This window comes from Taudactylus pleione, unplaced genomic scaffold, assembly GCF_031769625.1.
Source record: "Taudactylus pleione unplaced genomic scaffold, aTauple2 ptg000256l, whole genome shotgun sequence".
NCBI classification, from domain to species: Eukaryota; Metazoa; Chordata; class Amphibia; order Anura; family Myobatrachidae; genus Taudactylus; species Taudactylus pleione.
In genome coordinates, this window is record NW_028284658.1 from 11,743,035 (window position 1) to 11,767,298 (window position 24,264).

General features: G+C 45.3%; 1 protein-coding gene across 2 annotated transcripts in view; it reads right to left on the reverse strand.

Moving 5' to 3' along the window:
• Positions 1–12,875: 12,875 nt before the first annotated feature.
• The window catches only part of ZNF341 (zinc finger protein 341), a 63,834-nt gene continuing 52,445 nt past the window's right edge, over positions 12,876–24,264 (reverse strand). For both annotated transcript variants that reach the window (XM_088480803.1, XM_088480804.1), the window contains exons 15-16: positions 21,968–22,155; positions 12,876–13,606 (exon numbers count right to left, since the gene is read on the reverse strand). In XM_088480803.1, coding sequence (XP_088336929.1) covers positions 13,283–13,606; positions 21,968–22,155 — 512 coding nt within the window. In that variant the 3' untranslated portion in view covers positions 12,876–13,282. The remainder of the gene's footprint in view (positions 13,607–21,967; positions 22,156–24,264) is intronic.

Sequence of the window (24,264 nt, forward strand, 5' to 3'; positions counted from 1 at the left end):
TCTTAAGAACTGGCCCATAAAAACTGGTAGGTCCGCTACCACATGATTTCTGTGGGCATGGGACAGCGCAGCATGTGTTCCTCAGTGCTCTGAAAAGCATTACCTGTAGGCAGCCAGTGTAGTGTTTGCGTGAACTGCACATGAGTGAGCCTTATTATGACTGACGTGTTAGTGGCAAGGGCCCCACAAAAGTTATGTTCCCTTTTGCGCGCACAAATATCCAACTTTGAGTACTTTACTTTCTTATAAGACATTTGTATGAAGGGGAAGGGAGCAAACAAGACTTTACATGGCTGTTTATTGTGAGCAAACAAATTCAGTACCCTTAAATTATTAATCTGAAAATAGAACCTAAATACAGGCTGTATGTTTACGTTTCCTTTACAAACATGAATACAAAAAATATATTGAGGTTAGTGTCCGTTGTTTTAACCGAGATAAACAGCGTTTCCTCAGCAGCCACTAATGATTTGTTTGTTTTGTTTTACCCTCCTAATGTATTCTGTACCTCTTCTTGGTGGCAAAGATGGCCCTACACTAGCAACGCAACCACAATTCAACAAATGCTAAAATCATACCTACTTTTGAAAAAGCATTTCAGGGAGATTGTGAAAACAACACCTATATGTGCGCGTTAAGTGGGCGTGTACTGCTACATCTGAGAGGCGTGCCATAAAATTGTCTTACATCCAAATGTAAATGAGCCCAAAAGCAGTCAGTAAGATCTACTTGTTGATGAAAACACACTGATACTTTTCAGAACATACATGTAGCCATAGGGATCATTGTGCCTTATATCCAATGCAGGGAAATTATACTAATGATCCCATTTGAATGTATATATCTGGTTTTTTTTTATATAACAGCTACATAATGCAGGCAATGTGCAAGCAGGGAGATTACTGGACTCTTCAGGGAGACAAGGAGATTGCTACTATTTCAGGGAGTCTCCAGACAATGAGGGAGAGGTGGCAAGTATGGCTAAAATACAAAATTTTAAAGTAAAACACAGCATGTCAGTTTTAGAAGATAGGAACTTCACACACTAATCAATCCTTGTCTTGTAGCAGACTAGGAGCCCGCTGCTCATTTACCAGTTTCGCCACACTCCTTCTTTGGTGGGTTCCGACAGTCACGTATTGTCTTTCCCTCGGTGGTCCTGTTCCTCCACAGTGGGAGGCATGCGGCTATACCCATCTTACAAAACTATTGTCATGTGACCACTGTCATCACTGCTCTGTTTAAACCTGCTTTCTGCAGTCTGGTGACAGTGTATTAGGTCTTTATCCAGCACTCCCTGTTTCTTGTGATCCTCCTGTGTGCCAGTGTTCTGACTTGTCTAAGGCTGTGATCTGTCCTTGTGTCTCTGAGGTAGAGATTCAATTAACTGCAAGTTTTCCCTTGAAGCTTGGTGTGCCTATACTACGTAAGTTACCTAGGCAAGAAAACTTTGGGACTTTTTGCTCAGAGCCCTAGAGGTGTGAGCAAAAAACAAGCAGAGCTTCCCTTCTGTAATGACCCAATATGGCCACAGTCACACATATTGCCAGGGATGTTCTGGCAAAACCTCACACTTAATTGAAATTGACCTTTATACATGTTTCCTGTAGGGCAGAGGTTTGGTTCCCAAACTCTACAATTACACTCCAGATTTTAAGGATATCTATGCTTGAGCACAGATGACTTATGCCACTTCTATACCGAAAGTCCGGGTCTGACCCGGAGGTTGGAACAGGGTTCCAATCCGGATCAGATCCGGAATTTCCCTGGAGCCGACCCAGTATATTCCTGAGTCGGCGCCGTTCACACCGGAGCCGGGTCTGCTGAGACCTGGCTTTTCCGGCGTTGAAGTGGACACTTGGAGATGACGTCATCTCCAAGCACAACTGAAGCCGGCCAATCGGCAGGCATGCGGCACGATCCAGGTCACCCGTGTTAAACCCTGAAAGTTACCTGGGTTGGATTGCCGGGTCGAGTGACCCTTTCCCCTTTTACACCAAGGAGCTACCCGGGTTAACCCTGCAATAACCCGGGTTTTAGCTCTGGTGTAAAAGGGGTAATAATTAGTACTCCAGTCAATTTTATTTAACCATCTGGGCTCATGCATGGAAAAAACCTGGGGCTAAATGTAATAGCTGCCATCTTCAGCCGCTGCAGGGATTTATGCAAGTCTCCCCGTATTTTTAAAGCGGTATTAATTTTAAAGGCTAAACCAAGCTGGTTTAGCCTTTAAAACAATTGCCACTTTAAAAATATGGGGAGACTCGTATAAATCCCTGCAGCGGCTCAATATAGCAAGCTCTTACATTTAGCCCCTGAACTCAGGGGCATATCTATAATGGGTGCAGGGTGTGCAGGTAACACGGGCACCTGGGTCCAGGGGGGCCCCGCACTGCACACCCTGCACCCATAATATTACTTACCTCTCCAGAGTCCCACGTCGGCGCGGGGGTCCGGCGCTGTAAAACGATTGGAAAATGGTTGCGGCGGCCATTTTCCCATCATTTGTGCATGTGCAGTACAGGGAAAATGGCGCTGTGGCCATTTTCCCGGTGACCTGTGCATACATTATAGACTCTGGGCACACTCTAGCGCCCATAGTCTATAACTCCGGCACTGGCCGCCGGGCAGAGAGGAGGGGGCCCGTGTCGAGGCTGCACACGGGCCCCCTCCTCTCTAGAAACGCCCCTGCAAGAACTGTAATGGCAGAGTTTGGGAACCTCTGCTGTTGCAGAGTATCTCTACCTTACACCAATAATTATGAAACATTCTCTAGATGGGATTTTGTTTCAGCAATTGCTTATATTATTGGTTTAAACTCAGCAGGTAATGCAGCTGCGCAAATGGCCACAATATAAATGTTATTCTAAGAAGTGTCATGTTGCTTATTCCCATATATTTAAGTGGCAAAAAGCAGCAAAATACATGTACTTTTCTTTTTGATGAATGCTCATTAATTTATTACCACATAATGGTAATGGAAGAATATTTTTATCAATACCTGTATATGAAAATGAAAATAAGTAAGAGCTGTCACAGAGGAAGGCTGGTAAGGCAGGCAGTAACATAATCCCCAGCTCATTTTTGATTTTACAATTGTGTAATGGTGCTTAGAAAGTGCACTTCTTAGCATCGGCACTGTATATTGCACAAATGAGGTCACTATATTTACACAGGACCATAGCTGCAGTTATGCAACAGATTTCCTGTGTTACAGGCTGTCAGATTTCTGAAGCTTCTCTCAGACTCCAGAGTTTGTGTAATTCTTGACAGAGGGCCTAATTCAGAGATATACTGTATGCAACCCCGATGGTTTTTGTACATCGCCATCACCAATGTTTTAAGATCTGTAGATGCGCAGGAGCTCACTGTCCATGTGCAGATCCGGGGCTGCTTTGTCGTGCCCCGTTTTCTGAGCATGCTGAAGCTAGGGGCAAGGACGCAGCTTCACTGACAGCAGCAGCATGAATATCCCTGTCATCCTGAGGGTTACTAAGATGACTGATGTTCACGCTGATGATCCGATGCTGCGTCTTTGGGCACAGCAGCAGATCTAAGAAGCCGTCGTGAGTTGTCTATTTAAACAAGACACCTCCTGCAGCATTAGCATATCACACATCTGCAGCGTAAAAAGACGTACCGGCTGTGTGATATGTGTCTATCTCTGAAGCAGGCACAGATAAAAGTGGTCAGGAATGAGAGCTCAATGACGTGTATTGCATCATCACTGCCCCACCCTAATGCTGTAGACCTGCAATTTGCATCTTCTCAGAGGGTTAGTCTGCACAGTCAGCAAGCATGGTTTAGGAGAGTTATTATGCCTAACCATGTTATATCTAGATGGCATGGGTACCAGCTCATTCTGAATTGCTACCTCTTAATCGCATTCTAGATGACTGTCCCACCGTCCTGATTGGCAGAATTTTTCCCCGACTCCTAGGATTATACGCACAACAATTTACATTTTTGTTATGCGTGGGGGAACGGGTTGGGGGCATATGCCCCAATTTAAAAGCAGCTATGCCTCCCTATTGGTAGGACTGCTCTCTTAAGTGGACAGTGAAAATTTCGGAAGGTAAGCAGAACATAATGAAGAATTTATTTCAAACTTGGACAAGAATAAATAATATCATAAGACTGTAATAATATAAAGAATAATAGTGTTTTAAGTTTTTGGGTGGACAAATAGACTAAGAAAATGTACCAGAAATAATTGAATGTAATCTCCTATGTGCACAGTTCCAATATTTACAAATCATCTAATTGCAAGAATAAGAAGAGATAGGGATTATTATATTTAATTTACACAAGATAAATTGAATTGTACAGTAATAGAGAAAAAAATTCATACTAGAAATTAAGAACATTTGGGAACTGCGTATGTACATTGATTACAGTGATGTTTTTGGTGCAGCAGGAAGATATTACATTTTGCATCACCATCATGTGACATGGAAAATGTGCTGTCTGGTGACTCAGACCTGATATCAAAAGGAGGAAGTGTTCAGTCAGTAGCAGAGTGGTGTAATAACACAGCAAATTCTTAATGGAAAGTATGAGAATGGGACCTAAAATCCCTCCTTATAACAAAGCCGCAGGATAAGCAGCACAAACAAATGTAGTGTTTAAGTTTTCAGATCATTTCACATTGCTATCAGTCTAGAAAAAAACACTTTGAAACAGGTACAGTAGTCATTCAATTCGCTCATCTGCACACCTCCTAACTTTTGATAGGATTCCTGGGGAGTCTTCTACACATTCGGGGATTAGTAGGTAACTATGCCCCAGTCCCTTTTCCTAGTGTATGGATGATGTGCTATGTAGCGCAGCAGGTGAGAAACTTCCCAACCAGTGGCATCACGTGGACCTCAGCAGGTGACACCATCCGATGGGGTGACCTCAAATTGACGGAAGCCGGGAGCGGGCACTGCACGTTAACGTCAAAGTGCAGCGCCTGGCTCCCATCACTGAGAAGAAGCCGGCAGTGCATGGAGAGTCTCTGGGGGCAGACATCATCTCCGTTTTTTGGTGCGGACGCAGGGTCTATTTACTGCACTGGGTGATACCAACCCTAGTGATGCCACTGTTCCCAACTTTGCCCCCATAGAACACTGTCCGAGAATCAAGACACTACTGCAAAATCAGGACTGTTGGGAGGTCTGGATCTGGGGTAGTTCCTAATTATTGTTAAGAAAAGGTGATATAGTGCACAATGTTTTGGAGGAAGAAAGGAGAGTATAGTAATATAGGGGGTGATTTAGGGGATAAAATGGATGGAGATAAAATACCAACCAATCAGCTCCTAACTGTCATTTTTCAAACACAGTGTCACACTCCGGACTATTAAAACTACTTTCTTAACGCTCCGATGCCTGTCCAGGATAGCACAGAGATACACTCACACTGCACATCGTGAAAAGTTTTCAAGAACCGCCGAGCAACAGTGGAGAAGATCACGCTCTAAGGCAGATTTTCTCCACTTCAAATTTATGCTCTCATCCTACAGTACTGCCTTTTCCCTCTCTAAACAGTCCTATTTCAAGAACCTCATCTCCTCCCAGTCCTTAAATCCCCAGCGTCTTTTCACCACCTTCAACTCCCTCCTCTGTCCACCCCCTCCTCACTCACTGTCCTTGACTTTGCTACCTACTTTACATCTAAAATTGATTCCATACATCAGGACATCATATCCCACCAGTCCCCCTGCTCTACACCTCCTCCTTTCCCGGATCACCCATCTCCATCCATTTCGCCAACTCTGACATCCTTCTCCCCTGTATCTGGAGAGGAAGTCATGGCTCTCATCCGGTCCTCCACCCTTGACCCTATCCCTTCACGTCTCCTCCGCTACCTCTCTCCTTGTGCCTGTTCCCATCTTACCCACCTCCTTAATCTCTCCCTCTCATCTGGCACTGTCCCTTCTGCATTCAAACATGCCCTTGTCTCCCCCATTCTTAAAAAACCTACCGTTGATCCTAACACTCTCTACAACTACCGTCCCATCTCTCTCCTCCCTTTTGCCTCCGAGCTCCTTGAGCGTATTGTCTACAACCGCCTTACCACCTTTCTTTCCTCCTACTCCCTCTTTGATCTTTTTCAGTCTGGCTTCCGTTCTCTCCACTCCACTGAAACTGCCCACACAAAAGTCAGCAATGACCTCCTTCCCGCCAAATCCAAGGGCCACTACTCTCTGCTTATTCTCCTTGACCTCTCTGCTGCCTTCGACACTGTTGACCACCCTCTCCTGCTGCAAATCCTTCACTCCCTTGGTCTACGTGATACTGCTCTCTCCTGGCTGTCCTCCTACCTTTCAGACGGTCCTTCTCTGTCTCTTCTCATGACTCCTCTTCCTCACCACAGCCTCTTACAGTAGATGTTCCCCAAGGTTCCTCTACAATTCTCCCTCTATACGTCCTCTCTAGGTTAACTCATCAGCTCTTTGACCTCCATTATCATCTCTATGCTGATGATACTCAGATCTACCTTTCCTCCCCTGACCTCTCCACCTCTCTCCTCACTCGTATCTCCAGCTGTCTCTCTGCTATTTCTTCCTGGATGTCCCAGCGATTTCTTACACTTAATATGTCTAAGACTGAGCTGATCATTTTCTCACCCTCCAACATAACCTCACTTCCCACTATTTCTTTAACAATTGATGGCACAACTGTCTCTTCTAGCCCCAAAGCGCGTTGTCTTGGACTTATCCTGGATTCATCCCTCTAACGTTTCCATGTGTCATTGCAAGTGTATTTTTTTTAATTTGTAGTGCAGGGAAAGACCTGCTACTTCATGATGTCAGTGACCTGTGGCCTCCTACCTGGCCCCCCACCAGTGCTGACAGCCGACGTAGGCAAGATATTTATTTTTAAAATGTTATTCTTCTACTTGAGTGTAGGTGACGAATCAGACTAATCCTCTGCACTCTGAAGTATGTGGAAGATGGAAGTTTGTCACTCTCGGTTTGTTTTTTTGTATTTAACCCCTTGAGTGGGACTACTCAAGGGGTTAAATACAAAAAAACAAACCAAGAGCGACAAACAGCATGATGGATATAAGGCCTGACTCAGAGATGGAACCAGTAGACCAGCCAGCAGCGCAGATCCGAGTGTTGTGTCCGCAGACTCAGCATCGTACTCATTGGATGTTTTGTAGCATCTGTCAACTGAGTAAGCTGAAGCTTGCTCAGACTGGCCACTCTCTGCATCTTGCGAGGCCAGGAAATCTGCATCCTCCGATGCAGATCCTGGCCTCGGTACTCCTAAAAAACTTGCTCGATATCCCTGTTTCCAGGAGCGCAGGCCCCCTCCCCACCCCCAAACGGCCGCAGCTGTGGCTTGGGGGCACTGCGTGCTAACATACAGTACTCGTTCTGCACATGGGCATGTGCAGACGCACAAAAAGGGTTTCTTTACATCTCTCAATCAGGCCCATGGTCAAGTGTAAACACTACAGTTATTTAATGTACATTATATAGAATGCACAACCTTTGCTATATATTAACGGATTCAGTATGATTCAAATCCCGACAGCGGCATCCCGGCAGCAGTGAAAATCCAGATCGTCGTAAGGTAAGTATTCACTAACCTATTCTACCCCCTAACCCTCCCTTAGGGGTGCCTAACCCTAACCTCTCCCCCAAGTGCCTAACCCTAATCCCCCCTCTAAGTTCCTAAACCTAACCCCCCCCCCTTCCCCGCCGCCTAAACCTAAGTCCCCTGAGGGTTGCCTAACCCTAACCTTCCCCGGTGGTGCCTAACCCTAACCCTCCCTTCCCCTAGCCTAACCCTAAACTCCCGGGGGGTGCCTAAGCCTAAGTCCCTCCCGGGAACCCTAACCCGGGATTTCGACGCCTGTCATTTAACCTCTTGCCGGGATTAGACAGTCGGGAAGCCGACGGTCGGGATTCCGTCAATCGGCTTCCCAACTGCTTCCCATATTAACTTCACTTAATATCACTTAGGGGTAAATTTACTAAAAGTAGGTTTTATGTCGGTTTCCAAACCAACAGAAACCGACTGCTAACGATGGTGTATTGCTGTCTAAAAAAACGCAGATTTATCATCCGGTGGGTTTCAGCCCAGGACCTCAAATCCTGTCTGTTACATAAAAATAGGAGGGGGGGACCGTTGCAGGTCCCCCTAGTTCCCTATAACCAGCAACTGATGAACCAGCCGGGGGGGCTTACACTTTAGCAGAGAGACATACAACTTGCGGCCCCCTTGTCATAATGTAAAACCAGACCCAAACTGGTTAGCCCAGGGCTGGAAATCTTTAGAAAGTGGGAACCCCCAAAATAAAATGGGGTCCCCCCTACCGTGCATCAAACAGCCCTGGGGTAATCACCTGTACCCCTGGTGGCGGTGGGTGCAGGAGTAATGGTGTAAAAATTAGATATTAATATTGTTCTTTACTGTGGGACTAAAGGTCCCAGCAAGCCTGCAACGGCATGCCGGCACTTGTGGATATACAAGTGCCAGCATGGCTGCACATTCTGGGCCCACTGGCAGCTGTACATCCACTGCAAAGAAAATATAAAACAAAATGACAGGGCATGCATGCCGAATGTTTTAACCCTTTATTAAAAATTAGTAAATCATACTCACACTTTATACTTATCTACTCCTTAGACATACTCAGTCCCCTTGTCCATGTAGTAGTCCACGGGTCTTGGTAAAACAAAAAGAGACCAGATATCACGGGCACGCACTGGTACAGTTCCCACGTGGGTCACTGTCATAGGAGTCTAGGAAGAAGCGCTGATTGACTCAGAGCCAGACACTGTCAGCCAATCAGGGGACAGTTCTAAGGCAGCGTATGGTTAAATGAGTACAGAGCCTGTATAATTTTTGTTTTATTTAAATGGTGTGGTAATATACAACCGCAAATGGTTGAGTACCGTGGATTAAAGCCTATTGTTTAATACAATTTTGTGGTCACATTTTCTCTTGCACCCCGTTTCCTGTCTGTAAACCAATTTTTGTCAGTTAATTTCCAGGTGCCTATTAATTGATGTGCTTGGGGGAGGTTTTGTCTCTTTAAGCCTATGAGCTAATAGACCCATGAAAAAGCATAATCAGTATATAAAATATGTGTAATTCCTAGTGGCAGAGTGCTTCTTGTGTTTTTAGAACACCTATAGCCCTCCCACCATCTTCAAACTAGACCTCGGCTGCAGTAGTCAGTGAAGTGGCATGCATCTGAGAGAACAGCAGCGTGTCTTCTGAGCTCCTCTCTGCGGTGTGTGTTCTGATTCTGTACATTACAAGTGTCTGCTTAGCAGAGGTTGGGACTGTGTGCCTGATTCAGCATGGATTGCTGTTCTGGAAGAATGCACGAACCGTTGCTAATATTAGCTGTGAAATGCAAATGTTTGCAATCGCACTGCGATCACAGCTTACCATAAGGACGTCCACTTCCCCTTACACACATCCGAATACTTGGGCAACATAGAGAAATAATCGGTAACATCGGACACATACGCACAGTTAAGGCAGGTCAGACCTCACTCAGGAATTGCTAACCTCAGCACACGCTATGAGCCCTCAGGCCACATATGGTATTGCAGTGGATAATTTATGCACGCCCCTGCAACGGCGTTGGAACGCACGGGCACGCCTGCGTTCGGCTGACCACCCCCTGTCACCACCCACAAATGGCACTTTCTGTTAATCAATGTGCTCTGGGTCTGCATAGCCTCTGCAAACGCATTTCCCTTCGCAATTGCTAGTTCGCGCACTGCGATGCATACGCAATGCGAAGTAATCGACCGATTGCGTGCGTCTTTGCTACTGCGATCCTTACTGAATCAGACCCTGTGATTGGAGGATTGTATATTTTATTAGGGCTGACAGTCTGACTTTTAAAAGTGGATGCTGTGTGACAGTCAAGCAGCAGCGTTGATTTGTTTCTCACTAACTGCAAACATATTTTTTTTAATAGACTGTTTGCTCTTTAGACAACTGGAAGGCAGGATAAATTGTATTACCTGAAAAAAATTTATCAGGTCTGAGGAGACCATGGGCCAAATGTAATAGGTAGTCAGTTTTAGTAACAGTAGAAACTTTTCAGCTCGAGGCTACTACATATGCGAGTTTAGGACTATGAAAACTGACACCTTTTAATGCGAGTAGCATTAAAAGGTGCGAGTTTTAGAGAAGCCATCACAGATCAGCGAGATCCGTGATGACTTCTGTGTGTGTTTTAAATAAAAATTATGTGCACTCCGTCCCCAAAAGCATAACCAGCCCCGGGCATTATAAAGCCTGTCCTGGCTCCAAAAATACAGGGGCCAAAATGCGTAGGGGGCCCCTGTATATTAAGAACCAGCACAGGGCTTTGTTGAGCTGGTCCTGGTTCTGGAAAATCAGGGGACAAAATGAGTAGGGGTCCCCTGAAAATTCCAAAACCAGCACCAAACTCTTTCTAGCGGGGGGACAATGCCACAGCCAGGGAAAATCTTTCACCGGTTTCCCCGGCCAAAGCATTACCCCTGACCGCTAGTCAGCCCAGGCCGGGGATCCCTGGGGAGTTGGGGACCCTCCAATAAAGGGGTCCCCCTCTCCAGGGCACCCCAGGCCTAGACTGAAAGCCCGGGGCTATACCCGCCACCCTAGGGCGGTGGGTGCTTGGTTGATAGTGTTAGTGTAAAATAAAGGGTTAAATATTGTCTTTAGTTGTAGAACCACAAGTACCAGCAAGCCTCCCCCGCATGCTGGTATTTGTAGAACCACAAATACCAGCATGCGGGGCATTACGGGCCCGCTGGCACTTGTAGTTCCACAACTTAAGAAATATGTAAAAAAAACACAAACATGCACGTATCTCATGGATATGTGAATGTTTCTGTGTTAATCTGACCTGCTCAGGATATACTCGCTAGCCTGAAGCAGGTTTATTATTTGGAGACTTTGGTTATCTTTATTTTGCAAGTCTAAAACAGACACCCTATTACATTGGGCGAGTTGATTGTTTTCACTGTGAAAACATCTGGATGCGAGTTTGAGAATGGAGATTTTTAGTCACTCTGAAAAATGCGAGTTATAGTGAACTGACACATTATAACATTGGAGAGTTGTGACAAATTGCGAGTTTAGCACCAAACTCGCAATTTACCAAAACTGACACCCTATTACATTTGGCCCCATATCTTTATATTTAAGGCCCTTAAGGGGGTGTGATATGATTTACGGCTGGACACCAGCATGCCGAAGAGCGCAGATCCCGACATAGGTAAGTAACCTATCTAACCCTCCCCTCTCCCCCCCTAACCCTCCCTTAGGGGTGCCTAACGCTAACCTTCCCCCCTTAGTGCCTAACCCTAACCTCCCCCCAGGGGTGCGTAAACCAAACCTCCCCCCAGGGGCGCCTAACCCTCCCTCACCCCGCGACTGTCCGCTCGCGACACCCGGCTTACCTTTGTCCAGTATGCTGGGCGTCTAGACTTCGGCGGGTGGATAATGATAGGAGTCGTGATTTGGACGCCTATCATTAGTCCCTTGCCGGGATTTCCAAGTCGGGAAGCCGGTGGTCGGCATTTCGACCGTCGGCCTCATGACTACCTCCCCCTTAGGGGGACTCACAAAATTTTTCTTTTATCAGAACACAGCTATAAATATAAGTTATCTGCTGTGCTGTCTTTGTGTAATAATCTGTTTAATTGGGGCACTATACCACCATTTATATAATAACTTACTGATGTCTGTCTTGTCTCCAACATTCATGCGAAGCCGGGGCGTGCGCACCACCCCTTTAAAGGCTCTCACTGAGAAAACGGGACAGACCTTAGCAGGAGAGGAGGACCCGTCGGGCGGTAAGTATACACCTGGAAAGGACAGGGCGGCAGGACATGGCAATGGACGGGGCAGAAGCTGGACAGGCTTATGGAGACCTGGCTTTACTGTATATAGTTATATTTAAAAAAAATGTGCGCATGCGGTCTTGTCCATAAAATTATTTTCTCTTTATGTTAACACATGAGGTTAACATGTTTTTAGGATTCTGTTTTTTTTTTTTTTTTAGAGAGATTCACCAGGTGTTTGGCACAGTGCTCCGGACCCTCTTCTCTCTGAAGGAGCCCCCCCATCCGGAGCACACTGCTGAACTGTGCAGTCCTGTGCATTCTCTAAGGACCAGACAAGTGAGGGTTGGCCAGATGACGAGTGGGGGCAGTCCGCATGATGAGTGGAAATAATGCAGATGAGAAGGGGAGTGCCAGAGGAGTGGGGACGGGCCCACCTATCTGAGGGGTCTATTTACTAAGCAGTGTTAGGAGACAGAGTGAAAAGTGATAAGGTGCCAGCCAATCAGCTCCTAACTGCTATATCACAGGGTGTGTTTGAAAAATGATAGTTGGAAGCTGATTGGATGGCACCTTATCACTTTTCACTCTGTCTCCTAACAGTGCTTAGTAAATAGACCCCTTAAATTCCCAGGCCACCCAAAAGGCTTAATCCAGTCCTGCATGCCTGGTGACATAACTTACCCTATACTAGATGTAAAATATACGCCTCCAAACTGTTGTCTTTTCACTTTAGTCCGGGTCTGCGAAGACCACATTGAGTTTGCCTGCGTGAGAACACCCTGTTTCACTTCTTCAGATTTAAATGTAGAAGTGATCAAAATGCATAAGACTGCATCTCCCGTACATATGTATGCTCATTACAGATTACAAATTCATGCAAGATAAGCTCTGCAACACTGCATCAGACTCAACATGTGGACCTTTTGTTTTGAATTAACATTACTTGCCAGAGATGAGTTATCCAATGGGTTTGATAAAACTATAGCTAATAAAAAGGTCACTCTGAATGGGCTTTGCCCTGGTACAAGCCATCGATAAAGCCAGTATGCCAGCTCAAGCACAACTGACCATCATCCTTGTATAAATATTTATGTTTAATAACACAAATGTAAAAATTGCACATTACATGTAAAGTGAAAAAAATATAAATACATTTGCGAATGTACAGTATGTACATATATACATTGTTATTAAATAGCAAGATTGAATAATCTAAACAGATTTGTGTTCTGAGCATGGATAAAGCCTTACTATAGAAACTTTGTGGGTGTCCTTATATAGTTTCATTGGTTGGACAGTTTGACATAACAGGTTATTGGCCGATAGTAAAGGCTTAGTACTGCTGTGACTGTGTGTGCCTTCACTCCCATCGCTGCAATATTCTTTTCCCCATTGACTACTGTAGGGGAACATTATAGTTTTACGACTACAATTTAGTTAAAAAAGTAAAAGCAGTAAAAGAATCCTAGTAAAAGAATCCTATCACTGTGGGCTCTGTATATAGATGGGCACTGCCAGCATAGAACAGGAAGGGTCTGTGGCATTCTGCAGCTCAGCTAGGGTCACAGTAGTGGACGTTGTACTGTTTGAACCAGATGGTACCACCAAGCTCTCTCTTGAGCCTCCAGCTCCGTCAACGACAATAGAGAGCACAGCATCTGATTGCTGAAAACTCTCTTCCCCAGGACTAGTTTCATCAAGTTGTTCTCTGCTGCTCTTCAATTCTGTCAATGTTGTCTCTTCTTTCTCTGAGCCCGCCTCTTCATCTTGTTTCCCTCGCCCTCGCTTTCTCTGACCCTTTCTGACCTAAAAGACATAAATTAGAATACACCTGAATATATGAAGGGAGTAGCTACAGTAAGTGGGGTTGTTGCTAACTGCTCAAAGATACAGTACACAAGCTGAAGGTAGAGAACATTGAGTTAGTACTATTAAATATCTTTTCGGTACCGTGTCTAGTGAATGTGACACACTATACTATGATACTATATAAACATTATGATAAGGCACAAAATTACAGATTCCAAGAATGGTACAATTGATTGACAAGAACCTGACAGTACACAAATGTGTTCCAGGTCTTCTGCTATCGAACTGCATGATAAAAACTGAGATTTCCATGTGTGCAATCAGAAATAAACCATCTTGTCACAGTAACAAGATTTTGTTTCCTGATATAACAGCTGACATTGCAACTTTAGTGATCAGACGGGTGGGAGCCATGGAGCGGCTCAGATAATTGAATTCATTATAAGCTAATGGATAGAACGAGGAAGATTTCTAGAATCAGAACATGTTTTAAAACTGGAGTAGCGTTCTATAGTGCGCACTATTCCTGCTAGACACTGATTAAGCTCTGAGGACACCACATGTAACGGATTCTAAGACGAATTGCTCATGTGTGTCTGGGGAGGACAGATACCCCTTTTTGCTTTAATTTGTCCGATTGAGCAATATGACTGCTGACCAATGGGTATGTTAAAAGCGCCCCCTAGGGCTTCCCTATCACTGAAATGTAATGCTCTACAACAGTGATTTTCAACTTTTTTCAACTTGAGGCACACAACGCAAGATTTTAAAATTGCCAAGGCACACCGTCCGGCGTTCGCAACCGTTGAAAAAACATGCACATTGGCTCCCACATAAAAAAAACACACTACATTGGCCTCTACAGGAATAAAACACACACATTGGCCCCAGAGGAATAAAACACAGACATTGGCCTCCGCAGGAATAAAACACATACATTGGCCTCCGCAGGAATAAATCACACATACATTGGCCTCCGCAGGAATAAATCACACATACATTGGCCTCCGCAGGAATAAAACACATACATTGGCCTCCTTAGGAATAAAACACACACACATTGGCCCCCCAGGAATAAAACACATACATTGCCTCCCACAGAGAAATATAACATTGGCTGGCCCCCTCAGAAAAAAAAAAAACAAATCATTGCCCCCACAGGAAATATAATTACATTGGCTGGACACACAGAATAATTCTAAACTACATTGCTCCCCACACACGAAAAAACACTGGCTGACCCCTGCAGAAAAAAAAAACACATTGCTCCCACATTTCCCCCTCCCCTCCAAAAAAACTGTAAGTCACATTGGCTCACACAAAAATATAATTTTTTTTGACACCTACCTGTGCCTCATCGACTGACAGTGCAGAGCTGTCAGCACAGCAGATTGCAGACCGGCGGGTGGAGCGGGCGGGATGACTGGCTGGCTGGGCGGGCAGGCGGGATGACTGGCTGACTGAGCGGGCAGGCCGGCGGGTGGAGCGCGTGGGATGACTGGCTGGCTGAGCGGGCAGGCGTGACTTGTGATTCACGCCACCACGCCTACAGAGGTTACGGCCTGGGCCCGCCTGAGCTTCCCAGAAGAGCTCAGCGGCAACGCTGCCCGAGCTGCACTGATTGCACTGAAGCAATCTGATCGGCGGCGCCACACTAAACAACCACCAGCGGCACACTGGTTGAAAACCGCTGCTCTACAATATTCTATGTACTATTACAATCATTTCAACCTTGCTAGGTTAGTGCTTTAGCTGGGATAAGAAATAAAACAGAGGAGAGATAACTTTACTCAAAGTTGCAAATCTGCACTAAAACCATAGCAAACAATTAGATTTTATCAAGCATACGGCTGAGTGTCGGCTATGGTTTTGGTGCAAAAATTTACTTTTGAGCTTTGTTAGTAAAAAAACATTATTTCTAGTGTTAACATGTGTTGGAGTTTCATTAGCATTCTGTTAGCATTTTTTAAGCAACACTACATGATAAAATTTTTGTATTCACCACATATAAGCACACTGGGGAGCTAACAGTAAATTCTAAGATGCCACTAAAAATGCTAGTAACAATGCACCGAGGAACCATTAAAAAATGGAAGCAAAATGACAATATGTAGGAGGTCAGTGTTTAACTATAGCCATAGGTGTCCAAGCAACTGCTATGTTGTTCCACATCACACAGGGAACCCTTTCCTAAACAAAAAAAATGTGCCTTACAATACAAAATGAATATGGCTGGATAACAAATTTGTGCAAGCAGTTATAGATTTGGGAAATTAATTGGGATAAGGGAAGGGCCCATTGTCGTCTCCTAATATTGGTGTGCCACATCTTGCCGAACCCTAGAAATAGCCCCTGATGAATTGGTTCCAACCATGGCATACTGTAGTACACAATGGAGTAGATTTATTAAAGCCTCTAAAAATTAAAAGTGGTGGTGTTGCCCCAAGCAGCCAATCAGATACTAGCTATCATTTCTCAATTGCATCCTTAGATGTGGTAGACAGAATTTGATTGGTTGCTATGGTTCACCGCACTACTTTTCATTGTTAGAAGCTTTAGTAAATCTACCCCATTATTTTCAAGATCTTTGTTGTAAAGTAGAGTTCTTCATATATACAACGGTCTACCTCAATTCTAGGGACACTATCATACAAACATACCAATCTCTCATTTCTGCTCAGGCTTCTAACTCCAAACACCTTTTTAATATATTAATTCTCTTTTCACATCTCTGACATCAAACCTGCTGACTACCATCAGTATAAATTGATAAGATCTGACATAAATCTTCTTCCTCAGTGACCAGCTCAATTCCATCCCTGGACCCTCTGACACCTTGTCTTTTTCTGATCCCATCAATGAAGATAAAGTATCTACTCTATTCTCATCTGCCTACTCTACAACCTCTCCATCCGATCCTATACCCTCACAAATCAGTTGTTCACTGTCTATTGTACTCATCCCAACCTTAACTAATACCTGTAATCTCTCTATTGGTATCTTCTGTCACTAATTGAATATTCAGTGACTAGTCCTATTATGCAAAAAACTAAATTCTGCCCCAAGCTCTTTCTCAAATTACTGTTCCAATTCTCAGCTTTCTTTTTCTTCCAAGCTTCTTGAGAACCTTGCCTACACTCACCTCATACAACCTATTGGACCCACTTCAGTCCGCCTTTTGCTCCGAATTATTTGATCACTGCTAAATCTAAAGGCCATTACCAACACTTTTAATTCACCTGGTTCTCTCTGCTGCTTTTGAACACTCAACATTGGATCCAAGAAGACATACCAGGGGGTTGAGGTCCCGGTCGGACCTCCTGTTGGGGTACGCTTAGCAGAACTTTGACCCGGGGAGCCTGTTCTGGGTCTCCCACTGGATGGATTTGGATGAAAACTTCACAGAAAGGTGGCAATTGGTCTGGGATGCCTAATGGAGAGGTTTGGGCCCCAGTCGACCTCACGGCAGAGTGTGCTGGGAAGAACTTTGACCTGTTCTGGGCCTTCCACTGGATGGATACGATATCACATAATAAAACTTAATAACTTAGATTTAATCCCAGGCAATGCCAGGTACTTCAGCTAGTAAGCTATATAAATAAGTGGTAATAATAAAATACCACATAATTCAAAGTATAACTTGGGACCCCACTCGAACTGTGATATTTAATCCAGAGAATCTATATAGGGATACCCATAGATCACAACTCACATCATAAACATCCTATTGTAATAGCAATATTTCACTGAGGGTGGAAGACACGATGATTTGATTTATTCGGCTACATATACTATACAGTTTAAATATAGCATTTCATTACTAATTGATGAAAAGTACGTGGTAAACAGTTTTATTACTTCACATTTTCTTACTTCTTTTGTCACTATGTTGATCTGTAATATTTTAATATATTTTGATGAATATAGAATTGTTAATATATAATAGCACTACCTAGAGCAAGATTGAGAGAGATATGTCTGGATCAAGGCTGTTTAAAGAGGCCTCTTTTATATGGATTGATTCGTTCCAGTGGGGATGTTCACCCTTCCTTTTTTTAAACTCCACCCACATAACCTCCATAAGTTATTTTACCCAATTTTCTACCCTCTACAGTTCCATCAAAACTTACATGTTCTCTTTCTACACTCACACAACGGACTGATCCCAGGCCTACATTGCTGTGTGACTGGATCATGTAACCCACCAAGAGCAATTTACCCTTGCAATCTGGCAAAATATGTAGCACAAAAGGAGAGTTATGGTAAAACTTACCTTTGTTAACTCTCTTTCTTCATATTCCATAGGGTCCACAGGGAGACAATCGGGTGTAGGTGGTACTTGGAGGACCGGACACCAACAGCAAAGCTTTTTCTGTCCCAGGATGCTCTGGTCCTTCCCCCCATACCCCACCCACAGCCTGAAGGCAACTCAGTTTTGTCAACAAGCCCAAGGCAAGAGCAGGATAGGAGAGAAGGAAGACTGGTACACTGATGAATCACACTCTCACACAGAGAAGGAAACAAGTAACCAAGAGGAAAAAAACCATAGAAGCCAGATACGTCAGGGCGGGTGCCCTGTGGACCCTATAGACTCCGAAGACAGAGAGTTAACAAAGGTAAGTTTTACCATAACTCACCTTTTCTTCTTCAGGGTCCCTAGGGCTCCACAGGAAGACAATGGGGATGTCCCAAAGCAGTTGTTCAAGGGCGGGGACGCTCCTGAGCTGAGAGGAGAACCCTGTATCCAAAGGAAGCATCCTGAGAGACAAATGTATCAAAGGCATAGAACCTAAGTTAGGTGTGGACAGAAGACCACATGGCCGCCTTGCATAGTTGTTCGGCAGACGCGCCACAGCGGGCTGCCCACGTAGCCAGCACAGGAAGGCCAGCCTGCTTATAAGCCTGGGAGATAGTCATGCGAAGCCATCTGGCCAGAATCTGTTAACTGGCCATCCCTTCTTGTGGAATCCATATAGGACAAAGAGGGAACTGATCCCCAGTCTGATCCCCTGATGACTAAAATTGGCCGCCATAACTGCCATGATCTCGGTATAGACCTGTGGAGCTTCAGAAAGCACAAAAGGCAGTGCTTGAAATTGGTAATGTTGCTGTAGGACAGTTATCGCTGATGAGAGGGCGCTATAGGTACATGTAGGTAAGTGTACAGAATGTTCTGAGACACCATAAAGTCCCCAGGCTCCATAGCCAGGACTATAGAGTGTGGAGTTTCCATACGAAACCTGGGCACCCTGATAAACTTGTTCAGAGACCTGAGGTTGAGGTTAGGCCGATGAGACCCATCGGGCTTCTGAACCAAGAAAAGGGTAGAGTAATAACCCGTCCCTCACTGTGATGATGGTACCGGAATTATTACCCCCAAGTGCAGCAAGGACTGATTGGCCTTCTGGAGGAGCAGGGCTTTGCTTGGATCCGATTGAGGGCCTGTGCAAAAGAACTGCTGTCGGGGCCGCTTCAGGAATTAGAGGGCATACCCATGGAGAGACCACTTCTTTTAACCAGGCGTCTGTGGTGATCTGACGCCAGAACTGGGCAAACCGAAGAAGTCGGCCTCCCATCCCCCAGGGGGAGGCCCACCCTGTCAGGCTGAAGGCTTGTACTCAGATTTGGTAGCTGGACGTCTAGTAGCCCAGGGCTGTTTGTTTGGTCAAGACCATCGCGACCATCGGGCTTACGACAAGACCCTTGTGGTAGGGTCTCGTTGCCGCAAGCCCCAGAGAGATTTCGGCTCTAACAGAGTCGAAATCTCTCCCACTGACATCACTCGTGATGTCAGTGGGGCCGGCCCCAAACGGTAGGCGTTCACATGGGAACGCCTCTGTTTGGGCAGCCACCCCCCCGGCCCGCCCACCAAAGGGGGCGTGCTGTCACTCAACATCGACAGCACGCCCCCTTTGGTATGAGACCCGGAGTGACGGATTGCCCGTCGTGCGCATGCGCTCTGGGCCACCATCGACCCGGTTGTGAGCACTCAGCGCTTGCGACCGGGTCTGAATTAGGCCCAGAAATCTTTGGATGTCAAATGTCCCGCAAAGAAAATTTTACAATTTACCGGCTTATGACATATATCCTCGGAGGAATCCTTTAATTAGCGATGGTCTCACACTGAAGTTTATTCCAATGCAGGCAGGCGGATCCTGTAGCAAGTAGCTGGAGATAATGCACAGCATCCCAAGTTCAGACAGCGTCCCAATAGCTTGTAAGGTGCTCAGTAATAAAGTGACAAGTGCCAAAGAGTCAGGGCAGGTCCACCAACACATTTCACTGCATCCAAGCAGCTTTTTCAAGGTCTTGAATGGGATCCTTTGGAGCTAAACCTGCTAAACAGGACAAGAAATCAGAGTAGGAGCAGTAGCACAGAGGGTGAGGGAGGAACAGCTCAGGGGCAGCAAGACCGCAGTGGAATGTCACCCTGAGCTGGGGGAGGGGCCACAGGGAGAGGGCTGTCTCCCCTATGCTGACATCAACCATCGGGTCCCTGGCCTCAGCTATTCCCTACGCCAGTATAAGTTATGCCCTGGTGTTCTAGTGGATTCCCGGATGGACCGGTGTCTACATCAGCGCCTCCAGTCTGTCTCCAGACACCGGAGGTAAGACTGCGCATGGACGTGAGCGGGAACCCACCTTATCTGTCCCCTTGAGTCCTAGCTGCAGTCTGGGGGCCAAGGAGCCAAACTAGCTTGGTCTCCCCGATGCCCCGCCGAGAGTACCTAGTCTATAGCTGGAGTCCCGTTGCCGCGGAGGGGTGATGGAGCAGCAGTGCAGACGTCAGAGGACTGTCTAGCACTGCTTTCTCTGTTATAGTAAAATAAAATAAAAAAGTAAATCATAAAATAAAGCTTGGGCTACTTAAAAGCAGCCCCACTGTGTAACGGTGATCCATCTCCTGCCGGACACCAATGAAACTAAGTTGCCTTCAGGCTGTGGGCAGGGTAAAGGAGGAAGGATCGGAGCATCTTAGGACAGAAAAAGCTTTGTGTCACGCCTGGCTCAGGAGGGTCTCCTACTAAGGAGCTGAAAACTGAGGTCCGGGGTTGTGGAAAGAATCGAAGGCAAGGGGCCTGGATGTATGACCTACTCATCCACAAGTATGGGATGTTGGCGAGACCCGATCAAAGGCGCGGAGTCTAACCTGCTGGGAGGTGTTCAACAGTGATCCCTCGAAGCGGGATATGGGTTTAAGCTGCACCCAGCAAGCAGGTCACAGACCTTTGATCAGGTATCCAATAGACGTGGGAAATGGAACACATATGAGGCCCTGGAGGTTTGTACTTCAGAGAGAAGCACCATCGAGGTCACTGTACGAGGATGTAGAACCAAGTACAGGCAAGGTATCAGATGACCGCTGGCACAGGAGGTATACATGGTAGTTGCACTCGAAGAATGTACTGATTATGTGGGCTAGGTGTTCAGGTGCACCACTAGCACAGGAGGATGACACTGTGATTGTATTTGCAGGAAGTACTGAGTACGCGGGCAAGGTGTTTCAGACGCACTGCTGGCACAGCAGGATGTCACTATGATTGTACTCGCAGGATGTACTGAGTACGCGGGCAAGGTGTTTAAGCAAACACTAGTAGTAACGATATTGTACGGGCAACTTCCTGTTGTCCAGAGCCTGTTAAATACCCAAAGGTAGCAGTCCATTGGAAGGCAGCGTCAGCTGACAAAGATCATGCTACCATTGGAAAGAGGGTCAGTCAGGTGATGAATACTGTCATGGCTGCGACCATGATGGCAACCTCGGTAACCAAATCACGGAGCAGCAACTTGAAGACAAGTGCACCTAAGCAATAACACTTAGCGCGTCAGTCGCTGCTGCACCAGAAATCTGACCGCGCGAGAAGTCAGGGGAAGTCGGTGCTGAGGTGAGTAACAGACGATCCTAGACCGGAACCTGACACTTTGCTGTTGGTGTCCGGTCGTCCAAGTACCACCTACACCCCATTGTCTCCCTGTGGAGCCCTATGGCCCCTGGAGAAGAAATCCTATTGAACACCATATTTCCCTATAGATTGTAAGAAGTGCCATCTTACCTCTCTGTCTGTCTGCAATTACCCAGTCTAATTCTATTACAGTTTTGTTCCAAATTCTAAAATGGAATATGCTGGCACTGTATAAATATATGTTAATAATAAATGTTATTTATGAAAAGATTTACCTCTTACAAAAGTAAAATAAACATTTCTGGCATATATCACTAGCAAAATTTGTAAAAATAGTGACAGCACTTTAGAGTGTTTCAATAAATGGAAAAAAGGAACACACAAAGAAAGGAAAGTGCACTTTAAAATGTGTTGTTAAGTCTACGTTACAAAAGGTTCCTCTCATGCGGCTCACCTGGTCCTTCTCAGTCTCTGGGTGTAGTCGGCACTTGTGTTCTTTCAAATATTTTTGGCGGGTGAAGCCCTTGCCGCAGTTGGGGCAGCTGAATCTGTAGTTCCCTGTATGGCTTCTCTGATGTTCTATCATATGTGCACGCCGACTGAATGACTTTGAGCAATACTGGCACTTGTGCATTTTCATCCCTGATTTGGAAACAGCACATGGATTGTTGTTATAAGAGAACACTACTAAGAGTGATTCAAGCAACTGTTTGTTATAAAAAGTTACTGCACGCCAAAGAAAAAAAGAAATACCATTTAGAAGTCACAAATAAAATGTTAAATACATAAATTAATTATACTTTGTAAATCCCAGTGTGCAATGCTTAGTTCACGATGTTTCCAGTACAAAAGAGGGTTCAATTTATATTTGGATTTGCACACCTACTCATTCAAAAAATATAAAGTATAAGTTATTCTTCAAAAGTGGTACTTAAAATATGGCTGTTTCTTACAGTCCAAATATCTGCAAAGATACTACAGTGATTCTGCTCTAGGTGAAAACTTGGCATGATGGGAATTGTAGTTTCCATTATAGAAACTGAACTGCCTGGGAAAAGGAGGCAGTACAGAACATAAATTGTGCACATTTGTCTACTTTTTCTACGTAGTCCATCTTATACAGTGGCGACTGCTTGTCCAGTCATGCTCCACATGTGCTTGTGGTCATTTTACCATCCAAATACACACCACTGCTGCGTTGTGCCAAGTGATCAGGGCCGCCATCAGGGGGGGACTGCCGGGACTGGTGTACCGGGCCCGGAAAGAGAGGGGGCCCGCCCGCAATGCTGGCTGGAGAGATACAGGAGGGGGGGGTGGCTGGGGAGACAGAAGAGTGGCTCACTGAATCTGGAAAGACACTGTATGGCAGGAGTTGCAGAAACAAGGGGGGGGGGCTGCCTATATTGCCAGTCCCGGGCCCCACAATTTCGGATGGCAGTCCTGCCTGTGATCATAGCCACAAGCCTTTACAAGTAACCACTACTGTACTGAGGATTCCATTAATATCAGGAATGTATTATGAGTGATTTAAAATCCATGATTGACTTTGGTGATTCATATGTACAGTATAATGTAGACTTATATATCATAGCATGTTACAAGTGTATTTGTTTTTCTTAGTCTTGCGTACTGTGTCACGTTCAGTCTATTTTCTGTGTTTTTTATTCCTTTTTATTCCTTGTAAACTACATGCCACAAAATACCAATAAATTACTTTTTGAACATAGGCAAACTTCTTAAGTTACAATGAAAATAAATCCTTTGATTTAAAAAACAATTATGTCGGCGGCGTGGCCTGGAGTAGCTAGGAGAAAGAAGCATTTTGCCAGCTCTCCTGCATATAGCCTTCAATTATCCTGTTTTTTCTGGTTGTTTCTCCCCCAAACTGGATATTTCAGTATGTTACCTTCTCCAGTCTAACTGGGCACCGAGGTGGAAGTTTGCAAGCAGTGTTTCCCAGTTTATTTCCAGGAGTTTGCAGCAGCCAGGTCCTCTCCCACTGGGGCCTGTTTTTCCTGCCTCCAGCTCCCTGGGCTGACTCCTGTTATTATACTTACCTGTGGACTCTATCCTGGTGCCTGACTGTGTCCTGCGGGATCCGGTGTGTGTCTCCTGCCGGCTCTTGTCTGTATCGGTTGGGGAGTATTGGAAGCGGACGTCAGCCATCTTGTCTTCTTGGGCTGTGGCTGCGAGTCTCCCTGCGCACCATCTCTGCTGCTGCGGCTGATCTGCCCTGTTGTTCCCGACTTCAGCGGTCATCTGAGGATTTCTCCTGGGATTTCTCCTTTATACCTGCTTTCTGATACTGTACCTCCCCAGCTGTTGACCTCCTTGTGGCTGTGTGCTGGTAAGCTCTGGTGGTGTGCTAGCCGCCATCACCTTGCCACTGATTTCCTTCCAGGCTGCTGCTCAGGTCATCCTGTCTTGCTGAGACTACTACACTGGTGGCTACGTACCTCAAAGATGGCTAGTTCTATGCAGATAAAAAGAGATTTTGTACCATGCGCTCACCTTGTCTATATATCATATTATAGAAAATGTAGCTAAGGTAAAAAATGTGGAGATGACAACAGATCTAATGAATGTTATAAACAATCTTTTATTTATATAGACACCATATACCAATGCGTCTAGTGATATGGATGGCTATTTTAGACTCTTATATATCTCCTTTCTGGTAGTAGGAGTATGATGGTAAAATAATCTAATAAAAATTATATATGATGATTAAGTCCTATATGGAAGGATCAA